General features: G+C 40.6%; 1 protein-coding gene and 1 long non-coding RNA gene across 2 annotated transcripts; one reads left to right on the forward strand and one right to left on the reverse strand.

Moving 5' to 3' along the window:
• Positions 1-2554: 2554 nt before the first annotated feature.
• On the reverse strand, positions 2555-12935 carry LOC144535752 (uncharacterized). The gene is made up of 3 exons (XR_013503690.1): positions 12338-12935; positions 2983-3037; positions 2555-2602 (listed from the first exon to the last, which is right to left on the reverse strand). It is a non-coding gene; the product is annotated as an uncharacterized LOC144535752 (long non-coding RNA).
• Positions 12936-13047: 112 nt separating this feature from the next.
• On the forward strand, positions 13048-23046 carry erich1 (glutamate rich 1). Its single transcript, XM_078278374.1, has 6 exons — positions 13048-13387; positions 14041-14181; positions 14343-14489; positions 17433-17810; positions 20084-20278; positions 22787-23046. The coding sequence occupies exons 1-6, from the start codon at positions 13369-13371 to the stop codon at positions 22885-22887; spliced, it is 981 nt and encodes a 326-aa protein (XP_078134500.1). The 5' UTR covers positions 13048-13368; the 3' UTR covers positions 22888-23046.
• The last annotated feature ends 823 nt before the right edge of the window (positions 23047-23869 follow it).

Here is a 23869-nt window from a genome sequence, read left to right on the forward strand (position 1 = left end):
GAGGTTATGATAAACCTCATCCCTCCCGTTTCTATGCACAAGAAATAGAAACGGGGAGCAGCTGAAGAAAGTGTTTCTGAGGAGCTGGATTTGTGAGAGCTGGGAAACTGCCCAGGAGAGGGCGCCCCTTGCTCGATGGAGTAGTAAAGCAGAGCACATGAACACAGATGTGAACTAAAGCTGGCTGTTATGGAGAAAATCAAATATCACTATATTTTTGACCAAATACATCAATGTCGATATTGTGGCAATATTGAAGGGTTCACTATTGGTGCTTTCACGAATATTTATACAATGAGAGTTTTCATAAATAATCACCAATAATGTGGATACCATGGCAAATTATAAAACAGTAAGTAAGTCCGGTAAGTCTAGAAAATGACATCAGTTCACTGTAATGCAGCCTTTAAAACCAGGAAAAGACAACACGTGTGTCATATCACGATATTATGATATCCAAAATGTAAGACGATATCTAGCCTCATATATCGATGTCGATATAATATCGATATATTGCCCAGCCCTAATGTGGACACAGACCCATACACACAATGCAGCGTCTTATTCACCAGCAGGAGACCGATCTTTTCATGGCTATTATTTTCAAAGTCTCTTCTAATCTTACTTGCTCTTCATCATTTTCCAGATATTCCACCCCTCTTACTCAACCCTCTCCTTCCTCATGCCCTACACAAAATCTTTCAACTCATGTCTCTCCTTAGGCAGACCCAGGCCTGACTCAACACTTCTGTACTTACTAATGAGCATCCTCATCCAGTGCCAGTGTTAATGTATGCCATCTGTTTAGCATATGCTAATAAACAGCCCTACATCATCCAATCAGTAGAGTGAAGTAATGCTTAATAAAAATGGACACAATGCAGTCTTTGCATCTACTGACACCGCATGCTATGTTGCCATGGGAACAGGATGCCAAGTTAGACATTATAAATACAGTAGTCTCACATTGCTAGACCTATCTCAACAGCACTGTGGAGTCAAGGTCTGGCTACACCACCCATACATTCTGGGATAGGAGAAAAAAACGCTCTGGGTTGTTTGCAACGGCAACACACAGAGAGCGGAAGGTGAGGGACATCCGGCACGTCAGGCAATTATCCTGTACTACCGTTGATCCAGACTATAAATACAGAAACTGCTGGGGGCACTGAGGTTGTTCACAACTGTGCCATTGTGTGTAAGTGTGCTGACGTCATTCAGCAAAGGCTCTGACTGTATTTGAGATGGAACTGGAGGACGAATGATGATCTATGAACTTTGGTGGAAGTATTTTGAGGTTTGTTGATGCACCACTGCTGAGCATTCAAGAGATGTGTCATGTGCTGTGTCTTCTTGACAGCGCAATCTATCAGAATAAGGAAATTTTCAGGGAGAAGCAACATTTTGTAAAAAAAGAAATGGAATATGTAAGCAAGTGCAGTCAAGTCTACATTCAAATGCAAACAATGTAGCCTATACATTAATACACACACACAAACATGACCTAAGACTACAAGCAGCTCTCTATCCTGGACCAGTGTCTGCTCAAATATCCCTGGAAACATTTCAGAGCTTCACACATCCATATTCATAAGGTTATTATAAGGTTATTTTAATAAGTGTCCACTCTGCCAGATCACCTTGTTCTAAGACCAGTCGAGAGGTGCACCCTTGGGTTTTCCATATTCATGCAGCAATTGCCCGACACCTCAACTAAACACACAGCAGCTCGTCCTGCTGAGAAAGTTGAGTCACAAAATCTTGAGCTAACATTTGTTAATCTCTTCATATACTTTTCTATAATTGATTAAATTTGCGTGGCACAAAAAGAGGATTGTTCCATAACTGCAAGCCCCACCCATCTGGCACCCTTTAAATAGAGTGACGAATAGAGTGGATTGGATTAAAATTTGGCCCAGGTCTGGCTTACAGAACTTTTATGCTCAAAATAACAATAAAACTGATGATTTACCGGTTCCTTATCTGCTTAAGTGCACATGATCTTGCCTACAGTATATGCCCCATCAAACAATGATTTCAGGCTGCGAGATGCCCTAACAGTTATCACTTGCAACTCAAAGTTCCAAGTTCCAACACCTGAAACTCATAACAATTTTCCAAGTCTCTCTCTATCGCCAAGGTTGCTGTGCCTTTGATTTTACTCTTCAGCATGTGTCTCACACCTGAGATGGGTATGCAGTTAGTTTTCTAATCATGCATCTGAGAAATACAACATTCAAAAGAAAGACATCGGTCTTGTACTGTTTGCAGCAACAAAGTGCAAAACTGAGAACCAAGTTCACTACAGTCGGCAGTTATTACGAAGATGACAAAAAGGCCATGAGTCTGACAAATGAGCAAACCACTACATAGCCGTTAAGCGTTGGATCATCATTTGTGAGGATTTGTTAGTGGGATGGATGGTGTGCGAGCCCATGAGCATGCAATCTCATTGCAGTCCAGAGGTAAGAGAGGTTAAGTCGCCCCAAAAGTAAACGCACAGAAAATAGTAGTAGTAGAAGAAGTCATTATTGTGAGGACTATAGCCAGGTACCTGAGTATATCCCCCTGCTCTTCAATTTCATCAGCAACCTCTTCAAACCTGCAATGATGTGAAGAAGCCTGTCATCATCACACGTTCGCAACAACTGCCCCCAAATCTTTCCCTCACTCTGACATGTAAGTAGAGAAAATTACGCCACACAGAGAACCCCATGTGATCTTAAATGTTAATTTTGCTAGCGGTAACATTAGGAATCGCAATGATAAAGGGATCAGTTTGTGGCCAAATTGTAAAAAAACAAAAAAAACAACAACAGGTAGACAGACAAATGGGACCCATCCACTGAGCATCCATCCCCTGGCATCACCACCCACTCATTACTCCCACTGACTGGCTGACTGACTGGCTCTCTCCTTCTGTCTCTGCACTGTGTGTGACAGGTGTGCTTACTGGAGAGGGGACATCTGTTTGGCCCTTACCTGTGTTCCTGTCTGGTAAGATACAGCAGTGCTTCTTCAGTATGCCTGGCAACACCTTCCAAGAAACAACAAAGGAGGGGGGAGAGAGAGAGGGAGAAAGAGGGAGGAAGAGAGTGAAAGATGTTAATATCACTGCAGCTCAAAGCAGATAACCAAGGTGGAGCTCAGAGGAAAAGCACTGAGCCATGCTGCAACCCACAATTACAGAGTAGCAAGATACACCCCATTTCTCACACCATTTGCATCAAAAGGAGCTGCTCCCATATTTATCTAGGACCTTTCTTCTGCACCGTGATCTGAGCAGTGGAGCACTAAATGATGGTCCCGGTGTGGATATGTGTGCTGAAGGTTCATTTTCAACCGTGTATCTCTGATTGATTCAAACTGAAAAACAGTCAAAGGTGGGTTGAATGGAGTGTGAAGGAGAATATGATACGCTTAGAATCCATTGGGACGGAACAGCACAGCGATGTAAAAAACAACAACACTGGATTGAGATGGGAGAAAGGTTGGCAATGTTATCAGTCGATCTGGTGTGGTCACATCAACGGGCCAATTTAAGAAGCTTTCTCTGCTCTATCAGCAGCTTCACATGCCAGGAAGTTGTAGCAGCAAATACAACAGCCAATTATTGCACCTTTCACAAGTACAAGGTGGTCATACTCAACAATGCATGCTTCCAATCTTCTCTGTGAGGAGTTAACTAAAAATGTAATCGATCCTAAGTTGTATCTCAGCTGCTAATATTTTGCTACCATGTCTTCTGTAAGTGAAGGTTTTGAATAGTATCCTTTTTTCATTTCCCTGTATGATGGCAGTTTTGTGACAGCATTGCTGTGACGCTGAATATCATTATTGGTGTTCACAAGGCACAGAATTTCCAGGGAACCAAAACAAAGAAGGAGATGCAGAGGTGGCTCGGCAGGAGCTAACATTACTTCGTTGTCCTTGTCTCTGACTGGCAGGCACATTATTGTGCAAAATGACTTTCGTAATATAGACGGTTGTCCTCTTCTTTTTCTCCACTTTGTTCCTCGTGATAGTGTTAACATTCCTTTGCATTTGCACATGGTGGTTATGTCAGGCTCTTCTGTCGCTCAGTGATTTTATTTCTCTCTGAGAATGAACAAGACCAATCAGATAAGTGTCCCTTTTAATTAAAGAGAGGAGCATACATAAAAGTTACCTCTTGAAAAGAGAGAGAAGACCAGGAATAAAAAATAGAAATGAACTCTAATGGCTTGTCTCTGGGGGATATTCAAAGATATACCAACCCCACTACATCATTCATTCAGGAGGAGGGCCTCAAGTAGACTCTTGTCATACAGTCTCATATTCTACTTTATCATCAACGTATCAAGAGGAGAGGTAATCCTGCATTAATACAAACACTGCATCTGTCCTTATAATCTAGTCAACTCAGCTCATGATGGACTTGTAAACTCAGGACCTTTACTTCTATTTAAAACACCTTATTATGGTGCCATTCCATGGTAGATTTGCTTGATTGCTCAGTCATTGGGGCTCATGCAAGAATATTATTGTATCCTAAATCTCTCTTATAGATTCTGTTTTCTGTGAGGTTTTAAGACAAATCACTATAACTCCAAATCAGAGTCACAAACTGTCTTAGTTGGACAAACTAGTCGTAAATCGCTAGTTTCAGCTTGATGCAAAACGCCTGTTCATAAGGAGGTGCGAGTTCATGATCAATGCCCTTAAAATTGCCATATAGAGCTGTGTGTTCTGCTACGTGAGTGGGCAAGTTTCATTCACAAAAATAATACTAAAGAGTGAAAACAAGATAGATAATCAGATAATAACGTGTTGCAGTGCCAGTAGTGGTATTAGAAGACCTAAAACAATTACCTGGAATATATCACTAGAACAGATGTCAGCACAGTATCATTAAAGCAGATCTGTACTCTTACAGACAGACTTAAAGAGGACTGTTTTGACTTTTTTCTAAAGCAAAGCGGTTCATGAGTAATATGGGATGCGGTCAAGGGAGAGTAACAATCACAGAGATATAGGGGTCATTATAGCCTACAGTATGTGATGTTAAACTGTAGGTGCAACATAGGATGATAGTGGACAGAGACCTGCATGGAGATTCTGAAGCAGCTGTTGGAGTGAGAGAAACAGCTATACTGAAATGTATAAGTTGCCGATATATGAATGCCACAAATGTTCTTAAATCACACGTACGTGACAAATCTGTTTGTACGGTCTCTGCAGAGACCAGAGATGCAATGATTGGTTTGTAATGACTCACACAGCTGCATGATGTAGTTATAATTGATGCTGACTATCTGGCCGGTTGGCAGACTTGTACTGGAGGAGTGTGGAAAACGAACTGTCAGGGACATTCTTTAGTGTTTCAGACACACAGAGCTGTCAGTTGCCTCTCATTTACGCTTTAAAAGGATTGGAGTCTGGAGGCAAGGCTTCTAATTTCACATGAGAAAATGTGTTGGGCATCCATTTGTTTGTCTTTTTTAGCTTATCTTGGGATGAGCACAAGAGAGGATTTATGTCACCCTGTTTTACAAGACACACCAGGACAATACCATGGACACACAACTGGGACAACAGGAAATACAAAAACATTGTATTGTTTGGGTATTTGCACAGATTGTTTTTCGAACATTATTCATAGATTTGGATAGTTGGTTTCATTCAAATCACAGTTTATGGCTAGTCTAATTTTTTTTTTTTTAGACCAGCCATACATGAAAAATATAACCTTGATTATATTAAAATCTAATCAATTTTCATCACCCAATAAATCAGTTAATTTAACAGTTTTGCAGTTTTTGTCATAGTCAATAGATATTCATCAAAAGAAAAAAATAAATCCTCAAAGACAATTCAAATCAGTGCCCTGAGGACTAGAGTCCCAATCTTGTCAATAAGTCTTCAAACCCCATTAAGTCAGCGAGTTAATATAAGGCTCCATTTGGCAACGTTGCAGCAGTTTACCATCATGCTCTTCTAATAGGACTGGTTGCCATTCTCTTGTAGCCTGAGGCTGTGGGAAAAAGGATTCAGTGGCGACATAGTGGATCATTAAAACGCTCCTAAAGTAGGTGTTTCCAGTAACTTTACATATTGTCAACCTGTTACATTTCTCTTGGAAATGCAAAAGATAATAGCAGATAATAGTATAGAGTAAACGACACTATTTTGGTCATCAAGCAGGCTATACAATTAAGCAAATGCTGATAAAGGAATATTTACTTTTTAATTTCTGTATTTTAAGCATATTTGTTCAAGAATGCTACAAGACTGGATTCCCTGATTTCCAAGATATGATATAATCTATCAACATAATTTATATATATACACCTTATGTCTACTATAGCATCAACTTCCGCCACTTCTAGAACAACTTATCAAATAAAAATGAGATAGCTGAGGCTCACGCCTAAAGTAGCGAGTAACACATGGAAATTCACTACTACTGCATCCATTTAAGTTATTCTATACTAGGATGCTTTTTTTCTGAGAATAATCTACAACTTTTTGATTGTTGGTTCCAATATAGTTACATGTACAAAGCAGGCATTTAGCTACATGGCTCTATTCACAGAGACATACTTTACAGTATAAGAGCACTCAACAGACAAACACAAAGACTGTTGAGACAGAAGCAGAAGAATAGAGGAACAACCAAATGCATGCTCATTAACTGAGATGAACAATCAAATGGGCCGACTCAGGTGAATCACACACCATTTGAGACACCATGAGAAAACTTTTCTCTCTGATAGCGCTCTGAAAATGACCCCAGATACAAAAGTACAGATTACTTTCCCCCCCGACTAGTCCATTTGTCTGGGAGATTGTTTTTATCTACTGTTTGATGGAGCCTGCCTCATCAGACTGGAGAGTGAGGATCAGAAATAGCCTCTCTGATTGAACTTATGCACAACCTGATGCTCATAAAAGAAAAGTTACGACATTAAAAGGTTCAAGTAAATTAGTTTCTTGTTGTTGAGCTTCTTATTCTTCTCCCAGTGGTGACCGCGGTGATGTGTGTGAACCCTGTCAACCTGGTTGTACTAGACTTCGATGTAAATGCTTCCAAACAAGTCAGGCTCCAAAACACCAGGTTTATTCAATGGCTCTGCACATAAAATAAGGCTCTGGGTAAAGCAGCCTAGTTTGACCATGGCTGAGAGTGCTCAACAGGAACCGCTCTTGTCCTAGTGCTGTTTCAGGATGGTCACAAAGCAAATACCTGTCTACATACTGGCCACAGAAAACACAAACGCGCACAGACATCCAGGCTCACTACTTATCTCCCCACACTATTACTGCTGGGTACAGGCAATTATCACAAGTGGAAGTGTATAATAGGATATCTTGGCGCCTGCCCCTGAAAACCAAAGTGCAACTCTTGGTAAGCTAATGGAGATCTGAGAGGACGGACGGGAAGTGGAGTCACTCCACTGTTAGCCTTAAGCGCTGCCTGCTCCCTTCTTACCCAGGCAAGCTATCAAATGTAGTGGTGTGCCGATGGAGCAGAAGATAAGGTTTGCACTGTAACCACTCACTCCAGCAAAAGCTAAAGAGACACAACACACAGAAGTGGACAAAATATTAGAAGCACCTTTCAATATAATGCAGTCAAATAGTACAATACCACATAGCGCCTCAAAAATTGACGCCTCTCTAACCCTGTCAGTAACAAATCACAACTGTAAGTTCTACAAAGCTTTGCGTGCAAATGAATCTTTCTAAAATGTGTAGCCTTCATTGCATCCAGCATTCAATACCCTCCACCGTCATAGGAACAACATCAATATGACATGTGAACTTTATGGCACACTCAGTCTCAGAGATACCACTTTACTACGCATTTGGTACATTTTAGTAAACATCTGTACTAAAACACGTTGACCTTTGCTTCACTTCACGTATTTAGAATATGCACCACCAGAGACATGGCTAGGCATGTAGATGAAAGGGAAAATGGGAAGCTGAGATCTCCTCCAGATGTTCATGCATGGAGACAAGTGGTGCATCTGGAAAGTGCAGGGACTTGTTTGCAGGGTTGGACCATATGGTGCGTTCCAGTTGAACTGGGATCTTGGAAATTCCAACTTGCTACGGTGTTTGTACACGCAAAAATACCGCATAATGCGTTGTTATCAACTGGTATTGCTAGCAATGGCTATGTCCTCCCGCCATGTTAAATATAATAGTTTTCTGACTTGCTACTGGAACGCAGTAAACGGTGTGACATCATTCCCAGTTCCAGCCTCCAACTTCCGAGGTAAATGAAACGCAGCAATAGACTGTATATGACAACATTACAGCTCCCAAAAAGTGAAGCCAAAACGTCTTGATCGCCCCCTTGTGGCTGGCTGAAGTATAGGCCATAAACCCTGCACCCTCCGCATTTAAGCAGATGGAACATCAAAATCAAAACACACTTCAAATACATTTTTCCTAAAGATGGTTTCTGTCATTTTAGATCATTCTTAGCACACTGATGTATGTTAAAGTGTTCATTTTTAGATTCAATTTGTTATTTGATTCTATAAAAACGGGGTGTAACATCATCATTGAAAGCTGTGATTGACTAGCGATTGAGTCAGGCGGGTGTAAGGGTGGGACCTCGATACCGCTGCTCCAACCCCAATCACTACTGCGCAAACTCTGGCTCTAAATTACAAGCAGCCAAGATGATGACCAGCGCAACATGGCAGCGCCTGTATCCAGGATAGTTTTGGCTTCATTTTTGTATATTGGGAGGAAGTGGAGACGGCGTCCATCTTTATATATTTCTATGGGTTGGACGGAGGTCAAAGCTTTTACCTAGAATGCTAGCATGACGCATTAATAGATAGTCTACATTAATTCCGATTCATAATGCCATAAGTGCATATGCCAAAGATTGGAGGGAGATAGTGGAAATGGCCAATGGTAAGCTCTCCAAAACGTAGGTGCACAGTAATCATAGCAACACCAGCATACATCCATGTCCGCTGATTTCTGTATTCATGTCATTGAACAAAAGCAACAAGGGAATTCTAGAAGAAAAATTGCCATTAATGTTAAGCAACTAGACCCCATTGAAGCGATTAAAGCACTAAGTAATTCTCTGGAGCTTAATCAAATCTCTTAGACCTGTCCCAATCAAGAAATCTGCTGTCTTGATGTCCTTTGCTAGATTGGGCTGCCAATATATTCAAGTTGATGCTCGGTTTAAAGGATCTGGTACAGACTTGGTTGTAAAAGAGCTAGGCCTTTCGCCAACGGTAATCCTCAGGCAGACCTCAAGTACACTTGGAGTGGACGGGGTTTCTCACTTGCATTAGTATCAAATTTCACATTTTGACAGTGGGCCTTAAGGGACACATTTATAATTCATTTAAGACCATAAAATGATTTACTTTTGTTTCCAGTCAAAGAGTTTCAAAGGCATACAGCTGACAAGAGACAGTCCTTTCTCTGCTGTTCCAACTATCAAAGACAGCTGCTGTTATGATGAAAATGTACTCATCTGGCTGACAAAGGCAGTCTGGTAAAATCATTATAAATGATGATATTACGAACTGGGATTAAACTGTCTGTATTTATGACAATTAGAAAAGAGAGGAAAGGTTACAGATAGCATACCAGCTTGCTAATGGACCTTGTAATGAGTCCCATCTGACTTAAGGCTATGTGGCAGCTACTGCAGTAACAATAACACTGGGAGAATGTGCAATGACACCCACCTGCCTGGACGATCTGTGTTCACCCCAGCATAAAGGTGATTAACTGTGTAGTGTTGGTGCACAGGTATACAAAGATACGCAAACAAAAAATCACATACTGTACAGTACACAAACTTGGCTCTAGTGCATTATTAGATTTATAAATCTCAGTCCCATCCATCCCCTACATTCCCTCTGCATCCCTCTCCGGAAGCCAAACTATGTGGGGGGCAGAGGAGGGGCATGAATAGAGACATAAAACAGAGACAGAAGAAATAAGGTGAATAAGATGCATGTGCAGGTAAGAGAAAGTAAAGATAAGATAAAAATAAGAGAGAAGAAGGATAAGAAGAGTAGGACATGAAGTGAGAAAGCCGAAACACATCGGTCACGTTGAGTGGATGAATAAGAAAAGAGCCTGCTGAATGTTTGAACATGTACTTTTAGTCGGACTTGTCTACATTCACCGCTGCTGCTCTCCCCCATAGACCAAAAATGACATCACCACACACATAAATGTAGCATTTCAAGTTTTCTATGCATCTTCAAAAAGATTATGAGAGCCTTATCATGTCACTGCCAAGTAGGCAGAGTTCACACAAGCTTCCCATTGAAAACTCTGCGAGTGTCTGTGTGTGTGGGCACGTATGTTTGCATGCAAGCAATTTGACAGCAGCGTTGGAACTATCCTGAAACGAGCTGCCTTCAATTCCAAAGTGCTTCTGAGGGGGAAATGGTGTCCAATTAGATAATTTTGTCCTTTATTCTTTGTACACTCTCTTCTTTTTAAGTTAAGATATTGGCTGGTAGAATGAGTAAAGATTTCTTGCATGAATCATCAGGCTTTCATTAAAAGTCTGGTTTAAAGCCGAGGGAGTGATGTGGATGAGGTGAAAGGTGGAGCCCCCCCTAAAGCTGGTAAGTGAAAAGTAATTTATTTTTCAGTCACATAAGGACTTACAGAGGTGACATGTATTTTTCACCTGCCACCTGTTCATCCACAGGTTCTCCTCTCTCTTCGGTATACACAAGCTACATATGCATATTACACAGGCACACCAAGGCAATACACACACATCCTCACACACAAAGATACTGTCAATTACCCTCCTTATTGGTTAAAAGTAATTATGTTTGCTACTGACTGCTTGCTGCCACTACCACTGCTCTATAGCACTTCTCGCCACCTGCATAATAAATGAACATTGGACACTAAAACATGCTTGTTACTATGGCAGAAAATGCCATTTCCGTGTATGAATGAACTGCTGTGCAGTGCACCCTTAGTTTCAGAGACTGGGGAGTGAAAAAAACGTCAATCACTTGCACATCAATGTTTCACCCAAGCAGCTGTGTGTCATTGAAGAAAGGCTTGCTGACCACTACTTTCTAAAAATAAAGACTTTTTTGTATTATTGAGCAGGGTAGGAGTACAACATCCAGGAGCATCTTGGTAAAACTTCTAGCTGCGAGGGCAAACAGCAATAACTCCACTGAACTTCTAAAGCATTGCAATGAATATGGTCTCCTATTTTTAGCACTTCTGTGATTATAATGTCTGACTACGTGAGTGCTGGCAGCCAGCACTTTGTCACTCACAGTGCGTGCTGAGTACTGTGGATTTGTGGTGGATTCGGCAGCAGTGCTGAAGCAGGCATTCTATACTACTTCCTTTCTTTTTGTGTCGCTCAATCATGGGAATCAATTGGAGCTGAGACATCAATACTTGCAACTGCAATGAATCTTAAACAACACAATGTGTCAGTGTACAACTGACAGCGATGACAAGCTTTTTACACAAACAGGCGGCTAACTTTTTCAAATCTTGCAATATCCCCAACAACAGAAGAGGCTTGATTCCTATACCAGTAATCGCCCATTCCCAGGAGTACAAATCTCACTACTTGATAAATCAGAAGGCTGGTGGGAATAGTGCATATGCTGTTCAATGCCTTGTTTACTGCAAGGCATTATGTAACATGTTTACACAGGTCTGTGTAGTTCCTTGATTCTTACTAAACCTACTGCTCATCCGATGCCTTCTTTCATTAAGCTGTATGGAGCCCCACTCTCATTGAAGATTACCAGCGCTGGGTTTGGGCTCTGTCAGATATATATTCAGTGAAGCTCATACGCCCACAGAGACTACAGTCGACATGGTATACAGTTCAACGTGACAAACTGACATAACATCCATTTGAGAAGTTAGCCTTGTACTAAGAGGGCTTTTTTTCTGCCTGAAATGTTCCTCATCCAAGCCTCCTCCTCTGGGATTAATGTAAGTGCAAGAATGACATTCGTGAGGCAGATCAGAGGAGTGATGCGAAAAAATCATCATATTTTGTTTATTGTGATATCTGGCATAATACATTTGATTTCTTTTTGGTATTAATATAGTTTAAATAACTATGGAAGGGCATTACAATTTTATAAATTAAAAAAAGCCAAAAGTCCAAAAGTCTGATTACCATGCCCAATTAAGACAATTGTGCAACCAAACGGCTTAAACACACCCAATTTTCACAATTGCATGAACCTTCTCATTTACTGTGAAATGATTAAATACAATGTTTGAATCCTGCATATGTTATATTCTTGGAGTTAAATATGTTATCAATGATTAATTAGAGAGAGGGGGGCTTTACCTTCTTCAGAGCTGACATCCTAGGTGGATCCTCCTCCTGCAAAGCCCGTTCACATGCTGAGGTCCCAAGCCAAGTTTGGAGGGTGCGCAAATCCTAACTCAGCCCGGTGCTGATGCTGAGCCATGAGGTGCCTACTTAGTATTCTCATCTCGCTTCCACCCCGTCCTACAGCTGGCTCAGTGTGCGCACGCCCCAAACCGCTGTTATTACAGGATTCAAACACATGGGGAGCTCTAGCTAGTCTGATGCATCGCACTCATCACAATTCATGAAAGAAAGTTGGCAATATAAACTGTCTATATAAACCTAAACAAATTGGACTTGATTGTTTTGGCAGGGAGACACGCATGCGAGGGATTTAAGATCATTCTCGAAGTACACTGAGTCACATTTTATTCGCCTTTCATTTAATATCACAGAAGCAATTTGCCTCAGTAAAATGTAATGTTAGACGTACTATGTGTTTTTCTTCAAATACACAGTGGACGAGCAGTTCCAAAGAATGCTATGATATTCTGTATATAAACCGAACAAGGCTGCTTTATATGCCGATTAGAAGAATGGATTCTACAGATTAAAACAATATTTTGATGGTTTATGTACATGGTACTTAGCCTTTCTGACAACTAAGATTACATTAAATTGACATTAGTTTGAATGTGAATCGGCGCGACTAGACCAAGCGAGGTTACTATGCAGTCAGTGTTACCAGGCGGTCTGTGCCTTGTGGGGAGAATGCAGAGGAGTCCGAGCGTTATTGCACTTTGATGAGCGTAGCTGACTTGTTTTTTAGTATTGTTTAAGTATAGTTAGTTAGCTCTAGCTATTCCTTAAGCTATTTTAACACGGAACGTTACATAGCTCAATCATTTCACTGATGTGTTAAACCTCTGTTATGAAGCGAGCTAATTTTAAAAGCTAGCAGGCTGGTTAGCTAGCTAACTCCGCTAGTTTGCTAGCATATTAGCTATAGCCACATGTTACACTGAAGTCTCCGTCTTCTTCGCCTCTACGCAGATTTATATGTTGATATGGCACATAGGAAAGAAGGTGAGCATTACCAGCTGCGTCGACAACAATATTCATCTCGTACAAAAACTGTTGTATGCATCTAAAGTTAGCTAGCTAACGTAGCTAGCAGCCTTTAGTCTCGCGTTCTGTGGGTTGTAGCTATATTGTAAACAAATGCACGTGTTCTACTGTTGGATTATAGGTAACGTTCAGTCAGTTTTCACACTGCGCTCCGACACCGATGTACCGTCATTGTAAAGTTTCAACAGCAGATTACGCTAAATGTATACGAGAACCTTTCAATTTCGCGTTCAGATTAAACTTGGTTTCTGGTCATCAGTAACGCGTTTTAAACGTTACGACGTAAATCTTCACCATAGTATTATTATTATTATTATTATTAGTACTAGTAGTAGTAGTAGTATAGCATTAACTATGCACACGGCCCATCAAGCAGCACCAATTTTAAGGTTGTGCTCAAGCTGGTTCGTGCTTTGACTTCATCATTTGTTCTAAATCTAAAATACATTTGATCACAAGTATGTAGCCCACACTATATTTCATTTGCATTGTTAAAATGTTAGATTTTGGCATGAGGTTTAAGATTAATAGTATAATATTTGACAATTACAATGTATCAGATTAACAGGTAGTGGTATCTCTGTTTTTGTCCTTTTTCTTGTGTCATTAAGTATTTAAATCAAAAGTACTCCAGAGGCTTTACCCTGCAGCTCCCAAACTGGAGAAGGAACCCTGCCCACCACGCATTGTAGATGCCTTATCCAAAAAAAACTATGTGAAAAGAAAAGCCTCTCAACAGGACACTGCCATTGGTGAGATCATATTCAGTACAACAGTTTACCTCGCTGCTTACAAAAGTACTTTTATAATACACACATTCACATACCAACACATCAAACATGCAGAATTGCTACCACCCTCCTGCTGACCATTGGAGTTTATAACTTCATTTTATTTGCAATGTCTGTCTCAGGAGATGCAGGGACAACACAGAGTGCAGCCAATCAGGGCAGGCGGATGTACACGGTCCTACCTCCTCCTGCAGACTACAAGACAGATTCAGAGAAATCTGTCACACTCTCCCAGTTAGAAAGCATAAATAGTGCTGAGGACCCGGCTGGTAAGACAACCATAATCTTACATTCATGGACTTGTGCTATGCACCATAAAGCTAGGAGAGATTTAGTGCATTGAGTCAATCCAGGTTGGCTCTGTCAAGTATTAAAGTCACTAGTCTTGATTGCCTCTGCCACTCGAGGGAAACAAACAATGGTAAGTGTGTTTCTGAACTGAGGAAAACTTGAATGCAGCACAGATGGTGTTTGAGCCTGGGTGTTTTTCACTTTGATCTGTCTATTGAGTAAACTTATACAACTTATATCACGCTGCAGTTGATAAGCAACATTCAAAGACTTTATTTTGTCAGTGCTCCATCTGCACTTCTCTTGTCATGAACCGGTGGAATGAGCAGACTGTAATAAGAGTCCTGGCTCATTACACTTGTGTCTGTACGCATCATCTTCCTTAATGCAGACCTCAATCCACCTGACAGGCTTCTGCTGTACATCAATGAAATAGATGAGATTTGTTGGCCGAGGCAGCGCAGCCCACCATAAATGAGGGTTAACTTTGATTAATTGCACTCGTCTGCCAAACAGCGCCTTAATTGAACTCGTTTTTGATTTAGCGGGCTCTGAGCCCTGATGGAAATTGCAATCCAAAGTCCTGTTTAAGGTCAGCTTGGGCATCAATATAATAAAATAGGAACAGTACAACAATAACTAGTTGATGTGATATAGTAATGAGGATTAATGTATTAAGAGTGAATAAGACAACCTCTGTGGTTGTTTTAAATTACCAGATATATCTCCGCATTGTGTTTACACTATTCCAGTGCAGTCTGAATTCATAGTCTTAGACAGTAAGATATGGAAACATAAGTCATCTGAAAGCTGCTTCCATAATTATGTGCTGCTGTAGGGTTCAGTCAATTCTTTTTATGGATGGATTCTGGTTTTCTAGACTAACAAAGTGTGCACCACTGTCTTTAAGTTATCATACCAAGACATAATATGTACTCCCTATCTTTTGTGTTTTTCCTCAATTATTTTTTATCTCACTGTGTGACAGAGGAAGTCCATTTGGGCTTGAAGTAATTATCTGTTCCTCTATGCTCAGCTATTGTTGTTTTATTGATTTGGTTTATGTTTAATCTACCACAAAAGGGCAGAATTAATGAAATTCACTATTTCATATCTGTACATGCTCTGGAAAAGATGGGACTCAGTGCACTCACATGACTGCAGCAAACGGTACAGTGCTGCCCAGATGGCCGATCAGATGAGTGACAAAATGACAGCAAGTTAATTTCCCCTTTTGCTTCATTGATTCTGATATAGACATGTCCTGTATGTGACTTTTGTTTGCCTTTCGCTACAATCCGCGATACACTAAATTGAGCAGTGGCTCTCTCTTGAATTGCTTTTCAGTATTGGTTGTTGTTGCACTGCCACTGCATTAGTGTGAACGGGTCACTAAGAATTTGATGGGAGCTGTTGACCTCTCAATGCCTCTTGAGTTGTTAAGCAGAGGGAGGTGTAGCCAGGTCGAGAGGTTAGCTGCTCAGCCAGCAAGAGCAGCATTTTCCGTATAAGATTTAAGTACTAAGACATACCAGACAAAAGAGAGATTTGACATTGATACCATTTTTTTTAACCTGGAAACCAACTGAAAGTGAAAGAAATCTAACATCAAAACTGAAATAGAACTGCAGGAGCTCTAATTATGATTTCCATAAAGTAGGCGGAATGTGTGCAAAGACAAGCTAATGCAGAACCTCAGCGTTGGCCCTGTCAACCTTCTTCAGAGGTTCTGGATTTAAAATAAGAGAAATTGTTAAAAGCAGAATGGGAGATGTATATCCAGTGTACATAATCATTACAGAGACAATTAAAAAAAGACTGAATAGATGATTTTGTCTGCTGTTCTGTCACCAGACACCACGTAACATCTTCTGTACTTATATTAACCACCTTTAGTCTTAAGTTTGTTCCATGTGAGGCCAAGATCCCGCAGGCTTTCTTTTCAATCAGTAACCACACCAGCTGATTGTGCTGATTAGAATGCAATCAGCTAAAAGTATCTAATTAGTGGAATCTGCACTGGTGCAGTGATTGGCTGGAGGGAAACCTGCTCTCTCTTAGCCCCTAGTTTTATACAGCCTATACTTAGCCCTCACTTCTTCTTCTTTTTTTAAACCTTTATTCAACCAGGGGGAAAAGACCTAATTGAGATTAAAAATCTCTTTTTCAAGCGTGTCCTGGCCAAGACAGGCAGCAGTACAACCACACATACACACAAACACAAATATTTCAAAGTCAACAACAAACATACCGGTAAATACATCAGACAAAACATCTACAGCCTGATGTGTCTGCCTCCAAGTCAATTAACATCCTCTTAAAAGCGACCAATGAGACCAGCTCATTAAGTTTCATGGATTTCTGTAACTCCTTCCAGGTAGAGGGTTAGCAGCAAACTTAAACCGCTTTTTCCCCAGTTCAGTTCTAACCTTTGAAACAGACAGAAGGAAAACATCCTGGGAACGAAGGTTTTAAGTCCTGGTACTATTTACACTGATATAATAGGTCAGAAGGTAGGATGGAAGTAGACCTGAAATAGCCTTGTATATGAGGATATGCCAATGTTTCAGTCTACGTGTTGACAGAGAAGGCCACCCAACAAGTTCATACAGTTCACAATGGTGAGTGGGGGCTTTAAAACCAGTGATGAACCTCAAAGCGCCATGGTAAACAGTGTACAGTGCATGTAAACTTTATTTTCACTGTCACTTTATTGGACATATCCCCACCCACCTCCAATATGTGACACAGAATCTGTTTTTATGAACAATGTAAACACAAGAGTCTAATATTTATTGTTCTGATTTTGCAAGTAGAGCTGCATACTATACACCTATACTCTTAATATGCAGAATAATGCATTAATTAAGTTTAACAATGTTTTTAAACTAATCAAGAGATTATGATCTTGTTGCCCACAGAGGAGCGCATCCATGATAGCAACGAAGAAGTAGACCAAGATAAAGAGGAAGTAGAGCATAAAAGAAAAAGGAGGAGAAGGAAAAGGAAACTAACCCTCCATCAAGACTCTGGGAAAGACGGAGCAGCACCGGTGAGTGAGCACAACACCGTGGATGAGGGAGGAGAGCGCATTAACAGGAACAAGAAGAGGAAGCTGAAGAAGAAACGGCACAAAGAGAAACTGCTCTCCATGGGTCTGATGCCCCAGGCCGCTGCCCTGGAGTTCACATACCAAAAGGATGGGGGGGAGGGGGAGGAGGAGGAGGAGGATAATGAGAAGAGAGCTGCCGAGGTGTCAGACTTCCTCAGGACAACAATGGAAATCTATATGTCAGATTGTAAGTATTGAGCATAGCGGCGCTTGCCTTTTTGGATCAGCTAGTTTCTTACATTCTCTTGTTCATCTTGTTGCCATTGCTACAGCTTGTGCTCCTTAAATGTGAATATTTGGAAATGTAACACCCTGCCAAGGAATAGTTTGATTTCTGATTCATTTGGGTATTTGGTGCACACATCTGATGGCTTTCACAGATGTAATTTACAAACACATAATTAAATTTAGCAAAATGCTGAAAACGTGTTAATAAAAAACGTTTTTTGACAGAATTCATTGCACTTCTGCCACAGCACATCTGCGCTTTTTTGAGATGTGATGTGAAATAAACAGAATAGTCAAAAACATAGCATCAGTAATTGGATTGAATTGTAAAAGCTAAAATTGCAGTGCCATTAGAATAAACTAGATAGAGAAACCTTAGTGTGTGAGCATTTTTTAGTGGCCAGATACACCTACATCTGAGCTCCGACTAATAATAACAGCTTTGATTTATTTAACATTTATTTTAAATTAAACTAAGCCAAGATAGCCCACTATTACAAATGTTACAATAATAATAATAATAATAAATTGAATTTATATAGTGCTTTTCACGAACTCAAAGTCGCTTTACAGGGTATAGAATGCAATGCTATGCAATGCTTCAGCTATTATAAAAGTTACAATTAAATCATGTTTAAAGGACATTTGCCACCTTTTTTGTGGATGTCTAATCAGCGTTGAAGGTAATTGTATTCATTTGAAGCAATACATTTCTCAGTGTGTGCCAAACTGACCGAGTATCCTGCTCCCGGAGCCGTGCCGGCACAGCCTACATGTCAAGAACGCATTAAGCACGAGCTACTGATGCCCACCCAAAACATAGTGTAGCGAGTTATGAGTTTTGCCTATACTTTTGCAGATTATAAAATAAAAACATAGAGGCTCCGTAGGCTGAACCAGTGTGAACCAAGACAGCAACAACTCTTTATTATTTTCATATTGGCAGCGCATTATAGCTTCACTACTTCCGTTTTTTACATTTCAAAATAAAAGCTCAACTTAAATTCACTCAGCATTTTGTTAATTTGCAACTCAACAAAATAGCTTACAGTAGCACTACGTGACAAAAATAATAAAATACTCACTCGTCATCTGCCCTCTTGGCCCTGCTGGTCTTGGTTGTTTTTTCCAGTTTATCTTTGGGATTCTAAAGGAGGTCTCCAGCACACCTCTGTCCAAGTGAGGACTACTTTCATGCATCGTAACGCACACACAGGCCGTATATATAGGGCTGAATATCCGCGTCAGCCGAAATACTGTAAAATGTGTCCTCTGCACTTATATTTTGGGATGTCATTTTTGCTGTTGCAATACAAGCGAAGAAAACAAGGAGGCGAAATCCAAGCTGAAATAGTCTGTAGTTCTACCTTGGTTCTGTAGTTCTTTCTTGGTTCTGTAGTTCTTCCTTGGTTCCATCTGTCACGTCACTGGGTGCAGGAAGAGCAACAGTTTTTGTAGCTGAAAATGCAGTTTTCTCGTTAAATATAGCACGCACTGAGGAATTTATTGCTTCAATCTACTATATTTACCATCAACACTTGTGTTGACAGAATGATTTGCGAAATTGCCTGAACCTTTCGCATTAGATGCTTTTAAAGTCATTTTAAATGACATGGAGGCAGGCACATCTGGCTGTAAATGTTTTTGACTGATTGATCTGTTTGATCCCTGATGTAGATAACTTCTGACGAACATTGATAAATATTTTGATATTTTATGATCCTGTAATTTATAATGTATTTTCATTGTGAATTGTTATGTTTTATGTCTTAGACAGGACACTCTTGTAATCTCATTTACTCTATTCCTGGTTAAATAAAGGTTAGATTAAAAGATTGCAGCAGTATGACAATACAAAATTCAGCCAACCTGCTGTACTGAAGATTAGGCCATGAAAACTCCTGGGACCTTGGTACCTGGTAGAGCAGCCTTGTAAATGAGCGAGACTAATAATAAATGGCGAGACTGCACAGACATGAGATTTACCCAGAATGGCTTTGTAAACAATTGTGATGAGACAGAGTCTAGCCAGTTAAGTGTATCCGAGGCAACGGTTATACAAGTAAAGATATGAAATTATTAAACAACTGTGGGTGCACTTTTTAAAGGTACATGTCTGGTTTTGTGAGCTCCAGTTGGATTACACTAGTCTAATGTTAGATCAAATACTAAATTATGTTGTTAATGCCTTTAATTAACAGAGCACCTCTCACTTCTGCCATGCTCCTCCAGCCTCGTTGCATGTAGACAAGCTTCCCCTCCTGTCTGGGACAGTGAATGACCTTCTGAGCAGCATAACCCGCAGATGCCATCCCACCTCTGTCCTGAAGCAGCTGTACAGTCTCAAGGCCTTTGTTCAGCAGCAGGAGACAGACAAACTGGAAAAGGCACTGGAGGAGCTCCACAACACTTCTCCTATGTCTGCAGGTCAGTTAAATCAGTTAAAATTGAGTGAGTTAGTTAATAAAAGTCGTGAAAGGTTACATCACGTGAAAATTGTTGGGATCTTTGTACTTAAAGTGTAACTCTCGCCAAAATGCAACCTAGGGTCTTTTTGTGAATGTACCCGAGTCAAACTTTTGTTTAAAAGCATATTTAGGACAGAATCGCCACTTTTAAGATTCACCGTATTCTCGTCTTTCGGTCAAATGGCCTTTTGAATGGGAGTGCTAGAGGCACTTTTATGCTAGCCTCAAAATAGCTATTTTTAAAACACTAAGAAGGCTCGACACAACATGAAACTTTGCTCGAAGTATCACTAAGGGCTCTACACCTTAACGAAAGCATTGACAACATTGTTTGTGTACCCAGAGTTTACTAAAAAAGGTTTTGAGCAACTCACGTTAGCAGTTGTTGTTTACGCTATCCGCCATTTTCCTAGTCAAAAATAGGCGATCTCTGAATGCAAATGAACGGACTCCGTAGGAGGAAATGTTATTCCTATATGAGGCTCCTTTTTCAACTACAAGGTCAATATTGTGTTTCACTAACGACAAAACAACAAATTATCCGTGCATTTATATGGAACTAAGCTTTTGGAGCTTTCCATCTTTACTCTCCTCCCTCGACTATTTTTGACTGGCTCGATAGACGGCGACCGGAAGAACAAGAGCTACAGTGAGTTGCTCAAAACCTTTCTTTTTAGTAAACTCTGGGTACACAAACAATGTTGTCACTGCTTTCGTTAAGGTGTAGAGACCCTGGTCATACTTCAGCAAAGTTTCATGTTGTGTCGAGCCTTCTTAGTGTTTTAAAAATAGCTATTTTGAGGCTAGCATAAAAGTGCCCCTAGCACTCCCATTCAAAAGGCCATTTGACCAAAAAACGACAATACGGTAAATCTTAAAAGTGGCGATTCCGTCCTAAATATGCTTTTAAACGAAGGTTTGACTCGGGTACATTCACAAAAAGACCCTAGGTTGCATTTTGGCGAGAGTTACGCTTTAATGCTGCTCCATGCTTTTTACATGCATTCATCCCTGTCCATACTGGCCTCTTCTTGCTGGGATCTGCCTCAGGCAGTTAATTGACCTGTCCCTGCAGGTTAATACATGCCTCTGTCTGTCTGTGCTTGCCTTCTATTTGTTGCGCCCTTCCATTGATATTTATTGTTTGCCTTAGTATGCCTGCCCTTACTTGCCTTTATCAGCCTTTACTTGTACGTACCTGTCCTTAATTTGCAAAACTAGAGCAGACCCTGTCCATCCTCCACCTCACACACAGGTGACCTCCACTATGAGTTAACCAACATGTTTCAGCTTGCTCATCTTGCCTTTATTCTTTTAAAAGTCAAAACAACTCATGAGTCCCACGACACGTTTTCACCTGTGCATGTGTTTGTGCGTTTGCATGGTTGGCTAGCTGGCTGGCTGCATAATAGGATCAGCAGGGACTTTGCTGCTGTCGCACGCACAAGTGTATATATGTTTGAGAAATAGAGGGAGAGGTAGAGTGAGAGAGGCCAGCCAGGAGATTCAGGCCACTGCCGTATCGGTGGCCATAAAGCGCTGCTTGCCTCGGCCTGTCCCTGTCGCCAAGACAACACCACGTAGAAAAAAAAGTTTCTATTTCGCGAGCAGAGCCCACAATATAGCCTGCCTTAGTTATGCCTATCCTCTCCATGCACCTGCTCCACAGCTGCCTAAAAGCTTTTCTAACCCCCCCTTCCCACCCACCTCACATTGTATGAGTCATGCTTCGATTTACTATTTTTAAATGCTGCTGTTTTTAAAAGCAAGTCCACCACCAGATTGAATCAGAGCAGAATTCCTTGTGAATGAAACTTTCTAGTTTATAAAGATTTTCCTTCACTTTACTGACCTTTGCTATGTTAGCATTTTAGGCAAAGACACTGGCATTCTTGCTGTATTTGACATTTATGAATCGCTGCAGCGTGACAATTTGAAATTATTTGACATTTTTGATTAACACCAACCTTGTTAAAGCAGCATTCTGTATTCTAATGTAACCCACTGCCATGCTGGAGCTAATCCATGTGCTTGTGGAGAGGTGTGCGTGCCTCAAGTGAGTTCACTAACGCTCTCCTCGCTCTATCTCCCCTTGCAGTGGCAATCAGTTGACTGCAGGTCTAAAGCAGATTTCCTTTGAACATATTTTACTGCACCCTGGAGTTCCTCTCATGAATGACATTGGCTTGACTGCTCCCCTTTTATACTGTTCATTTTATAGATTCACTAAATTCAATTCTAACTTTTCAAGAATAAGTAAAAGAAAGATTCCATCTTGGGTGGGAGACAGATGGGTTGAATGTCTACATGCAGAGATGTACATTTGAACATTGGCTGGGGATTTTGATTTATTATGCTGAAAATAGAATGGCAACTAAGTTTCTTTGGTGAAAACACTGACTGCTCCTCTGGTATTGTGTTGTCAGCTTTAACTGAAATGTTGCTCTCTGTCTCTTTGTGTTTTTAGAGGAAACCACTGCGGTCGTTTCACTGTTCCAATACTGGATCACAGACATTCTTCCCATGCAGGGAGACGGGAAAACAGGGCTTTCTACGACGCACCCATGAGACAGTGAGTCACACTGAAACAGAGACTCTACTTAAGGATCATTTATGCTGCGCTCCATCACTTTAGAATGTTCTAATTGTATACCACATTGCATGATGTTAGACTTTACATGATGCTGCATGAAATATTTGTATTATTAAATATGTTTTTCTGTTTGATTTATGCCTTTGTCAAATCCATTTCATGCCTTATATTGTACAAGAACAAAACAAAGCCAGTTAATCCTGAGCTGGGCAAATCCGTCTGCCCACCTTGAGTATTGTAAGCTTGAAGCTATCATTATCGACCAAGCTGTTAATTACCTCCCTGTTTGTTAAAGTTGTATATTAATCTAACATTTAACTGGTATTAACATAGCGTCCGTCCTCCTCACCTAACCTTCTAATTGCCAGAGAAGCAAATGTCAGCTCTGCCGGAGCTGACATCTGACAGTATGTCTTTGCAGATGTTATGGCATTTAAACCTAGCCAGTTAACCTAATAGCTCCTCAATTATCCACAGTACACTCACCACAAATCAACTTCCGACCAAGTTGCTATATCACATGCTTTTTTTAAAAAAATGAGCTGTTTCACCTAACTGCACTGGGTTACTTAATGTCTTCAGAGAGGCAATACTGATGATACCATTACTTGATCCTCACATCCACTTTGTTGCCCTTATCTATTTATATGCTCAATATAGCAACACAATATGTTGTTGACGGACATTGGGAGCCAGTACCACCTGGGGAGTCAGTAGCTTAACCTTCTGCATCACCATCGCTGTCTACATCTCAGATAATCTATTTTAATACATGTGCCCATGACTCAATGCCAGGGCATGAGTTAAAGGAAAGGGCAGAGAATTATCTCAGCTGGACAGTGCCATTGTGATGACCTGAGTGACAGTTGTCTGTCATGTACCAGCTCGAGAGGAACTGTCCAGAACTGGGATGCCCCAGTAGACACCAGCAGGTTACACTGTAACACACAGCTCTCT

Source organism: Sander vitreus, chromosome 20, assembly GCF_031162955.1.
Source record: "Sander vitreus isolate 19-12246 chromosome 20, sanVit1, whole genome shotgun sequence".
Taxonomy (NCBI): Eukaryota; Metazoa; Chordata; class Actinopteri; order Perciformes; family Percidae; genus Sander; species Sander vitreus.